At 46.1% G+C, this 10,053-nt stretch overlaps 2 protein-coding genes across 5 annotated transcripts; both read left to right on the top strand.

Annotated features, from left to right (window-relative positions):
• Positions 1–426: 426 nt before the first annotated feature.
• Positions 427–1,895, top strand: LOC120896389 (integrator complex subunit 12-like). The gene has a single exon (XM_040300455.1). The coding sequence runs from the start codon at positions 534–536 to the stop codon at positions 1,662–1,664; it is 1,131 nt and encodes a 376-aa protein (XP_040156389.1). The 5' UTR covers positions 427–533; the 3' UTR covers positions 1,665–1,895.
• Positions 1,896–3,312: 1,417 nt separating this feature from the next.
• LOC120895413 (alkyldihydroxyacetonephosphate synthase) lies at positions 3,313–9,591 on the top strand. 4 transcript variants are annotated; one of them, XM_040298760.1, is made up of 6 exons: positions 3,313–3,409; positions 4,090–4,473; positions 6,631–6,717; positions 6,802–7,990; positions 8,261–8,365; positions 8,893–9,591. In XM_040298760.1, the coding sequence occupies exons 2-6, from the start codon at positions 4,349–4,351 to the stop codon at positions 9,265–9,267; spliced, it is 1,881 nt and encodes a 626-aa protein (XP_040154694.1). In that variant the 5' UTR covers positions 3,313–3,409; positions 4,090–4,348; the 3' UTR covers positions 9,268–9,591. The 4 variants fall into 4 exon arrangements, with proteins under 4 accessions (XP_040154694.1, XP_040154691.1, XP_040154689.1 ...); XM_040298757.1 differs by having other exon boundaries at positions 3,314–3,409; positions 4,159–4,473; XM_040298756.1 differs by having other exon boundaries at positions 3,329–3,409; positions 3,904–4,473.
• The last annotated feature ends 462 nt before the right edge of the window (positions 9,592–10,053 follow it).

Below are 10,053 nucleotides of genomic sequence, written 5' to 3'. Positions count from 1 at the left end.
TGTCTTGTGCTGTGTTGTCCACCACACCACTTTTCTATGCCGGTACATGCACGTACCGCTTCCGACGGAGCCAGCACGCATTGGGGAGGACTTCAACTACTTACTTTAGCTAAAATGGCACTTACTTACGTAAAATTAAGAACTTAATTATTAAAAAACTTACCGCACTTGATCAGCCAACAACACTGTTTACGTTTTTTTACACATACACAACCTAACTTCTACAGTGACAGCAGCCGCAGAGCACCAACACAACTAAAGGTGTCAGGCGAGACGTCAGACGATCTTAGGCGAGGGGTAGGAAGGAGATCGGTGGTGAGGGACGTGAAAGCTCAGCACGACAGAATCGCTATAGGAGGAAGCGAGGCAACTAGACTAGACTAGAGAAATTAGAGCGAGAGGTACCTCACCAACCCTCGCATTGTTTGCCGGGTTGTTTGGTTGCAGTTGTTTACAGTTGTTGTTTGTTGCGGCAAACGTTTCGTGTTGGCGGTCGCGTCGCGCGCTCTAATTTACAGTTTTTACTCTCGAAAATGGCATCAGCGCTAGATATTGATCCAACGTTCAAACATGCACTTAAGCTTCTCCACTCGCCCCACTCGGATGCGACAGAAAAGATACGTAATCTGCTGGACGAACTCATCAAGCAACGGTATGGCAGTGGGAAAACGCTAATTAACACCCTGAGCAAGAAGCACCTTGCCGAGGAGCCGCTTGCGGGTGGAAGCAATCTATACGTGCGCAAGCAGAAAGTAATCGAACCGAAGCCCATCCCGGTGATAAATCTCGATCCGGATCCGGAACCGATCGCAACCGGTACGATCGAGTGCATAGTGAGCGCACCGGAAGCACTGACCATGCCGCCGCTGTCGTCTGGTTCGATACTGATCTCTACCTCCGACCTGGAGGGTAACGACGAGGACGATGACGTCATCATGGAGGAAGATAAGCTGAAGGAACTGGAAGACTTGATGTGTGTCGTTTGCCGCTTGATGGACGTTAGCTCCCGTAACCGGCTGGTCGAATGTGCCGACTGTCACGCACTGTACCATCAGGAATGCCACAAACCCGTGATTTCGGAAGCGGACGCCAACGACGAGGAGAACGCTTGGTACTGCACGATCTGTCGCAGCAAACAGACGGTCGTCAAGCTGACAACTCCAGCGGTGGTGCCCACACCGCCCATACCCGTCGCAACATCGCCGTCGCCAACTATTGGCAGCTCGTCGTCAAAGTCATCGTCCCATTCGAAGAGTGGTAGCAGCAGCAAGTCTGCCGAATCGTCATCCAGCTCTAGCTCGTCCAGCAGTAGCAAGCACAAATCATCCAAGAGTGGCAACAAATCGTCCGATTCTTCGCACGAACGTGATAGGGATCGTGACCGTGACCGAGGCGAGCGCGATCGCGATCGCGAGCGGGACCGTGATCGCGATCGTGACCGCGACCGTGATCGCGAAAGAGATCGCGATAGGTCGTCCAAATCTTCTTCTAGCGGTGGTGGCACTGGCTCCTCGTCGTCGTCCAGTGGGGCTGCGAATGCTGGCTCCAGTGCTGGAAATTCGGTTGGCACACCGAACATTAACATCATCAGCGCAGATAAACGATTGCAAATGATGAAGAAAAAGGCTGCCAAAATGCAAGATAGCAAAAGGAAGCACAAGTAGACTTGAAATGATGGTTATTGCACTATATGTTGCGAAAAAAAAGGATAAATGGATGTATGTCATTTTTATGTAATTGCTACATTTTTAGAAATATAATTATGGAAAGAATGTAATGATTGCAAAGCATAATGTTGAGCTCTGATGAGAGATACAGAGAGTGAGGAGACAGACACACACACACAATTTTGCAAATTTAATAGGACAAATATAGGTCCATAAAGTGTCCAAGAATTTCGCTTTCGTTTCACGCGGTTTAATCATTTAAAAACCTAACCAATAAATACGGTCTAGCCGTGTAGAAAGAACATTAGTAGGATATACGATTGCTTGTATTGTACCGCGATGTTTGTGCATGTTCAGCACGTTACAAGGACACAACATCGTTCACTAGTGAAACAGCAAGCAATTCGAAATTCAGCAACTCAAAAATATTCTGGTTGCAGGCATTATATAGGGGTTTACAGGGGTTCTCATTATTTTGGGGCGCTTTACTCTTTCTACGAGAGGGAATTTTATATGACGGTTCCTTTATGTACATGCTCAAATGGAATCTAACAATTTACAAAGGGTAATTGGAAATCCATTAAGAATTTCCTATTTGCTAATCCTAAAAGGAGGCCGTAGAATCCATTTCCCCACTCATAAAGTTCACATGCCGTACGAAAAAGTGTCTCAAAATTATGAGAACTTCTGAACAATCGTTTTTTTTTATAACAGAAGAACATAGCATTCAGTAAAAAAAAGTCTACACAGGATAATACATGTTTGACGTTAAATTTAAATAAATCATACAATTTACGAATAAACTTCAGTCTGTTTGTCTATTAATTGCTACAAAAAAAATACTTAAAATATTACTTAGTTATTTCTCTGTTTTGTGGCGCCAACGACCTAACACGGACGTATACTAACGTTATTACATTCTTGCTAAATTTACTTACACCGCCTAACCCAGTGGCAGACAACTTTGCGGCAATACGAGCCAAAATCTGCAGAAAAAAACACGACATTTTCTACGTAATAAAGCACGTTGATTAAATCAAGTATCTGCATTTATACTGTACCGATGACGAACATTTTGCGTCTCCAGGATGTTTGTTAACACTTTGACCGCCAGCCTGACGTCACAGTTTTTGAGTGAGCACGTAGCGCATGGCAAGAGAGCGATGAGAGCGACAGTTTCTCGTGCGATTGTTTGCACTCTTTTGTTTCATTGCGATAAGCGTCGTAGCACGTGTCGTTCTCGTTCTCTCTTTCCTACCTCATTCGTTATCAAGAGAATTGGTGAGCGTCAGATACAGAGCTGAGCGGTGAACAAAGCCGTCATGCGAATTTATATGACACGGCGCTTAAAGTGTTAAAAATTATTTATTTTTTTCAGAAGACAGAGGGAAAATCGCAAAAATTGTCTTATTTTTTACACCTGGAAAAAGATTTAAGGAAAATCTAATTAAGAATAAGGAGAAAAAAATGCATTTTTTTCTTAATAAAACACGTTTGTAACAGCTGCATTTTTGTAAAAACAGCTCGTTGGCTGCGTCGCTTAACATTTTGCTGTTGAGTGCGACTACTCGTACGTAACGCACTGTATTACTAAGGCAGTGCGCATGTATATAAACACGCCAGTGGATATACATAGTTCTTGTTCGGCAGCCGAGCAGTGAAGACCTACTTCTCGATGCTTCACGGCACCACCCTCACGAATTTTACAGTGGCAAAAGTGTCCCTCGCCGGATAGGGTTCCGGTAACAAAAAAAAGAAAGAAATTAAAACAAATGCTGGAAAGACTGTGAAAAGTGGAGTGTGTGATAAGGCGGTGTTTGCATTGGGACGGGTTGGTGCGTTAGACTTTTAACAGTTGGAAGAGTGGAAGAAGAAAGAGCAATGCAAAAGAAATTAAAAAAAGAAGGTTCTCCATAGAAAATAGTTCGCAAACGTTCGCATCCCAAGTGCCAAACTGTTAGCCCTCGTCGAAGGTGTGAACTGCAGTGAAGTGTGTCATTGTGGATTCCTCCCAAGTGAACATTTTGTTTCTCGGCGAGATCATCCGAATAGCAATCTAAAATACACTGCTTTTTTCCACATTTCGTGTTCTTGAATCCGGAAACACGCGCGCTGGGTTGCGCAAGAGAAATAGATTAATGCATACGCCGATTTTATCACACGCTTCGTGCAGACTGGTACCGGCATAATTTCCAAGAGAGAGAGAGAAAGAGAGATTAATTCAATAATTACCTAGCACACACGCATATACACTGTCTGGACAGAGTCACTTGGCGCCACCGGCCAAGTGTCCGACAGTTTAAGCACCGAACCAAACTAAGCCTCCCTCCGTGCGGCATTAGACTGCACTACATTTCACCATCCTGTCAACGCGACCAAGGAAAACGCGCAAAAATCAATAATCAACCCTCCCGCTTCATAGGCACAGTGGTGTAGGTGACGTGTGTGTGTGTTTGTGTGTAGTATATTTTCTACCCTCGACTTTCCACAGTTAAACAAAAAAAAAAAACAGTAACGTTGCGAAATTAATAGTTCCGTACTGGAGAAAGAGACAGAGAGTGGCTGAATTTTGGCGGGCATGTTTGCAGGAATTAGTGCGCAACGAAACAAGAGCAAGTGAAAACGAACACACCCTTGACCAAAACGGGCAATCAGAGGGCTCTGCCGCATCCTTCGCTGGAATGTCATCATCGTCAGCCGAAAGGACACCCGTTGCCAAAGGAAACGAAGGGACCGCCGCCAGCGCAGCCGCGTCGATGGATCCAAGCGTGCCGAAGAAAATTGTCAGCGCTATACCGAAGCAAAGGTTCGTTTCCACGGGGTTTTTTTTTTTGCTGTTCGTGCACGATTGCTATGTAATTGTGTGCATTGTGCGTTTGTATGGGTGTTGTAATTACACGCTTTTTGTTCTTCGTCGCACGTTCCTGTTAGTTGGCAAAACCCTGTGCTGCACGTTTCCCCGGGACAGAGGGACATAAATGTAGGTAGGCTCAGTAGTCTAAGGTTGTTTTTTCCCAAGAGGGTTTGGAAGGATCTAGCTTGCTGTGAATGTGTTACACGATTGTGTCGAGAGAACCGTGCAAACGATTTTCCACGCTAAAAAAAAGATAGAGAGAGAGAGCGCGGAAGGAGAGAGAGAGTTTCTAACAAAAAGTGAGCGCACGCACGGAGTTTTCCGAACCCGTTTTCCAAGGGGTTCCACACCATCCTTTTACATAAACCGGCTCTGTCTCTCTTTGCCTCCGTTCGTTGACCGCATTCGAACGGAGGACACGCGCGTGTTCGGGCTGAATTTTCCCACTGCCGTTACACTTACACCTATAACCGGGAGTCTGTTTGTTTTGGATAGGTTTCGACGCGCTACCAACCACATGGCCATTCGCTTACCGTTCGTCGATGCTTCGGTTTTACTGCGAACCCTTGTATTAGTGTGTTGGTGCCGGCCGGTACAGGAGCATCGTTTTTTTTCTCTACTTTCTTTCCAGAGGTGATGAGAACACGTGCTTACCGGAAGCAGATTCTCACGCCACGATGTATTCGATGTAGGTTTTCCGGAACGCGAACGTTTGTTTTGCGGCGACTGTTTTTCAGTTGCCATTATAAGCAAAGTTGAAAAGCTATACTATTCTACTGTAATTTTAGATGTACAATTCTTGTTTTTGAAACAGATTCATATAACGTTTTGATCGGTGTGTTGATTGTTCACTATGCTGATGGTTTTATTTTAAATTAATTTCTTTGTATGATTAATCCAGATATGAAATTAAAATTGAAAAATTATGTTGCTCCCATGGATTCATTAATTTGAGGAAATTTAATGGTCGAAGCAGCTTGTCTAATGAAGCAATCCATTAAATCACTAGTCCAGCAACCACCTCCACCATTCTCCAACCAAGTGAACCTTACACGAGCTATGCGCTGTGATTATAGCCGTCTACCATCCAAATAATACGCTTAAGCAGCGAAGAACCGCGGTACAAGTATGCGGCCAAATATAGGCCAGACACTTGTGGCATTTCTCATCACCAGCTCGGCAACCGGTTCAAGCACTAAAAATAGTAGAATAAATGAGTGTTTGCCATTGAACAAGTGAGTTAAAATGGGACCGGCCTCGTGTTACGGTGTATGATGATGTACTTCCGTACGTTATTTTAAACTCATGTGAAGCAATCTTTTTTTAAACTCCAGTTGGTGCTGCACTGGCACTGATGGCAAAAGGCACTATCTTTCTCAAACTTCCGAGCAATTGTTTGCTGTCTATGGGGGTTTATCGTTCACTCCCGGCACTCCTGGGACCGTTCCTGTTTGTAACGTAACGTGGATTATCTAATCAGGTGCCTTTGGCATGACTGCTGATTGCACAACTGATGGGCGGGTGATGTCATCGAAATCGTGCCCTTTTTCGATTGAAGCCCCGTTCCGGCTTCCGGCTATCTATCGGTCTGATAAGAAACGTTGACCCAATAAAGACTTTTGAATGTAATCCATCACACTGTGTTCTTAGCGCATGGTATATAAAATGGTAAAATGCGGGAAAATATACGCAATTTTACTCTCACTGTGGCTAGACAAAAATGATAAAAACTATACTTGAAAAATTAAGGCAAATACAACACAATGAAAGAATAAAAAAAACCACTACGTACAATGCTTCGAAATGGATGTTTTACCTTAATACACAATCTCATCTAACACTTTGGCTGCATTATGACTGCTTTATAGAAACGTTCAATTTGATTAAGGTTTGTCAATTTCTTTAATAAAAACGGTCAAATTGAATTAACCAGACCAGCCGAATAAAGCTTTCATTTTTAACATGTATAGAAAAACTTTTATTTCTTTAGATTTTCCTATAGTATTAACATAACCAGATGCGCTAGAGAAAATCGAAATCACACTAGCGGATCATGGACAATGTATCCAGGCCTTAACACTTTTTTTTACTTTCTCCCTTCGTTTATAGACAGCAATTGCTCAAATGGAATGGCTGGGGTTACAAGGATTCGCGTTTTCTCTACCAGGATGGAACGATCATATTCACTGGCGATAGGTGAGCAAGACATCTTCCCAAAGGCGCCCAAACCCTTCTCAAACTCATATTGATTCGCTAAAAACCCAAATCTTATCGTTCAAGGTATCCCATTGGTGGAAAGGTGTCGCTGCCACACTTTCGCGACTACGTGATCGAGAACTTCAACGTGGATCTGTCCGATCGGCGCGAAGGTGTCCCGGTGCCGAACGAGTACCCAGCCCCAGTGCCCTGCCCCGAGTTTCTGGCCGACATACGAGGCCACGGTATCGACTGCACGCAGAACGGTGAAGATCGGTTGATCCGGTGCCATGGACAAACGCTACACGACGTGCACATGATGCGCACCGGTACGTTCAAGCGCATCCCGGACGTGGTCCTGTTTCCCACCTCCCACGAGCAAGTGGAGCAGATCGTGCAGTCCGCCAACAAGCGCAACGTGGTGCTGATACCGTACGGTGGCGGTACGTCAGTGTCCGGCTCGGTCACCTGTCCGGAGGGTGAAACGCGCCCGATAGCGGCCCTCGACACGTCGCAGATGAATCGGATGCTGTGGATCGATCGCCAGAATCTGGTCGCCTGCTTCGAGGCGGGAATCGTCGGCCAGGACCTGGAGCGTGAGTTGCGCCAGCTTGGGTTCACCGTCGGGCACGAGCCGGACAGCTACGAGTTTTCCACGCTTGGCGGTTGGGTGGCCACACGTGCTTCCGGCATGAAGAAGAACGTGTACGGCAACATCGAGGATCTGCTGGTGCGCGTCAAGATGGTGACCAGCAAGGGTGTGCTGGAGCGAAGTTTGGCCGTGCCGCGGGTATCCTGCGGGCCCGACTTTAACCATCTCGTGCTCGGCTCGGAAGGTACGCTCGGTGTGATTACGGAAGTGGTCATCAAGATACGGCCCCTGCCCCAGGTCAAGCGGTACGGTTCGCTCGTCTTTCCCGACTTCGGGTCCGGCATCCGGTGTTTGCGCGAGGTGGCCCGCGAGCGGCTGCAGCCGGCCAGCATACGGCTCATCGACAACGAGCAGTTCGTGTTTGGCCAGGCGCTCAAAATACCGGGCGGCCCGCTGGCGACGGTGGGCGAGAAGCTGAAAAAGGTGTACCTAACGCGGTGGAAGCGGTTGCAGCTCGATCGTATCGCGATCGCGACACTGCTGTTCGAAGGGCACGACGCGCAGGTGAAGCAGCACGAGGCAAAGATTTTCGCCATCGCCAAACGGTACGGTGGGTTCTCGGCCGGTAGCAGCAACGGTGAGAAGGGCTACATTCTTACCTTCGTCATCGCGTACATCAGGGTGAGTTAGGGGCATCAGTGAGGTGCACAATAGGGTCGACCGCGCAATTAGAATCTATTTGACTAGCGTGCATCGTGAAGTGCTTGTCAAGTGCTCTTTACCCATGCAGCGGTTTGTTTAATTTCATCGACGGCATTGCAAATCAAACACGTATACGCAATGAACACATGGACACATGGTGTTCGCGCTGGACAAACGAAAAAATAAACAATCTAATAATAATACTAATAATATGCCCCTTTGCCATTGCATCTCTCCGGATATTTACAGGACCTGGCCCTGGATTACAGCATTGTGGCGGAATCGTTCGAAACCTCCGTATCGTGGGATCGCTGCGAAGCTCTCTGTACCAACGTCAAAAGCTGCGTTCGCAAGGTATGAACCAATTCAATGTCACTGTTGGAGTGTGCTGTTTAACAGATAGACAATCTTTACAACAACCTAGGAGGTGGTGAGAGCAAAAAGGTTGGACCGGTGTTTCAGCTTCGGTGCACATGACGTAACATTACAGTAATAAGTGGCAATCCACTTGGGATGTAGGTGCTACAATCAAATATCCGCTAATTACCGCCGTGTTTAGATAATGTTTACACTGCTTGATTTGTTTCGAGCTGAACCACTGAAGCTAGAAGCTACATTAGTGAATGAATGTTTTGTTGGTTGAAACTTAAATAAGGGAAAAAGGTCAGTACTTGGGCATTGTCAACGATACTCATCTGACCCAATGAGAACCTGCCCGCTGTACCATCAAAGATCTTTAGTCTGTTTACAATGTACACTTTATTTGTACAGCATTCTCTCTAATTCCCGTTCGTAATCACTCGAATCGTTAAATTATCCTAACGTGTTAGCAACCATGCGTCTCCATTGTTTACACGTCTCCACCCCCTTGTTCGTTGCAGGAATGTGCCAAACATAACATCCAACACTACCTCATCTCCTGCCGGGTAACGCAAACGTACGATGCTGGCGCGTGCGTGTACTTTTACTTCGGCTTTAACCATGCCGGCTTCTCGAACCCCGTCACCATTTACGAGGAAATCGAAAACAAGGCGCGCGATGAAATCCTCGCCTCCGGTGGTTCCATCTCGCACCATCACGGTGTGGGCAAGATACGATCGCGCTGGTACCCGCAGAGCGTCTCCGATGTCGGTGTGCAGCTGTACAAGGCAACCAAGCGGGAGCTGGATCCAAACAACATCTTTGCCGCTGGCAATCTCATCCCGGCCCAGCTGCAGGACACCAACGAACCCACCAGTCTGAAAGCAAAGCTGTAAAGGCACACACATGACGCGCCCCGTTCAATGATCCCGTCTAGCAAGCATGGCAATAATGGCAAAACAAAACAAACAAAAAACTCAACAAAACCCATACAACTAGTAAACTGCTCCACCGCTTCACAGCGGCGGAAGTGATGCAACGGTCGGGCTGCATATGATGCACGATCAGTCGTGATCACTTTCGTCCCATCACCGGAAGCAATGTGTTCGTCGTTTTCGTTACAGCAGAAAAAAAACAAGGTCACAGTAAAAAAGCGAGACACAGAGAGAGAGAGAGAGAGAGAGAGAGAGAGAGAGAGAGGGAGAGAGAGAGGAAGAGAGAGAGGGAGAGATAGAGAGAGAGAAAGAGAAAGGGAGAGAGAAAGAAAGAAAGAGAAAGGGAGAGAGAAAGAAAGAAAGAGAGAGAGCAATATTCTTCATTCTGTGTCGGCTTACATCGCAATAGAGGGAACGATTTTTATCTTCGCCGGCTTCAACGTAGCAGAAACAAGTTAACATACACATTCCATGCCCTCCCGTAGTAGCTTGTAGCTGAACGTAATGTATTATTTAGGTGTTTTTGGGTTTGCTCAGTGACATTTTATGGTTATTTGTTTTGCGCTCCTTTGATAAGCTGCCAGCAGTCAATTTTATGGGGCAACAAAAGGTAGATGATAACGAATTGAATTGTGTGATTAATTTTGTTAGCGCAATTTTACATCCATTACACACCCCGGTGCGCTTTTTGCTAAGACCGTCAATTTTAGTTGCGAATTGAAAAAAAAGATACAAATATCTTTACTT

This window comes from Anopheles arabiensis, chromosome 2 (genome assembly GCF_016920715.1).
Source record: "Anopheles arabiensis isolate DONGOLA chromosome 2, AaraD3, whole genome shotgun sequence".
In the NCBI taxonomy this organism is placed as follows: domain Eukaryota; kingdom Metazoa; phylum Arthropoda; class Insecta; order Diptera; family Culicidae; genus Anopheles; species Anopheles arabiensis.
Note: the sequence above shows the minus strand (reverse complement) of the source record. Positions and strands in the feature narration are given on the sequence as shown.

Bases quoted from the DNA above. Each gene is read 5' to 3' on its own strand.
- LOC120896389 (XM_040300455.1), top strand. From the start codon at position 534: ATGGCATCAGCGCTAGATATTGATCCAACGTTCAAACATGCACTTAAG.
- LOC120895413 (XM_040298760.1), top strand. From the start codon at position 4,349: ATGTCATCATCGTCAGCCGAAAGGACACCCGTTGCCAAAGGAAACGAA. The intron at 4,474-6,630 runs GTTCGTTTCCAC...CTTCGTTTATAG, and splicing joins AGCGCTATACCGAAGCAAAG to ACAGCAATTGCTCAAATGGA. The intron at 6,718-6,801 runs GTGAGCAAGACA...TTATCGTTCAAG, and splicing joins ATCATATTCACTGGCGATAG to GTATCCCATTGGTGGAAAGG.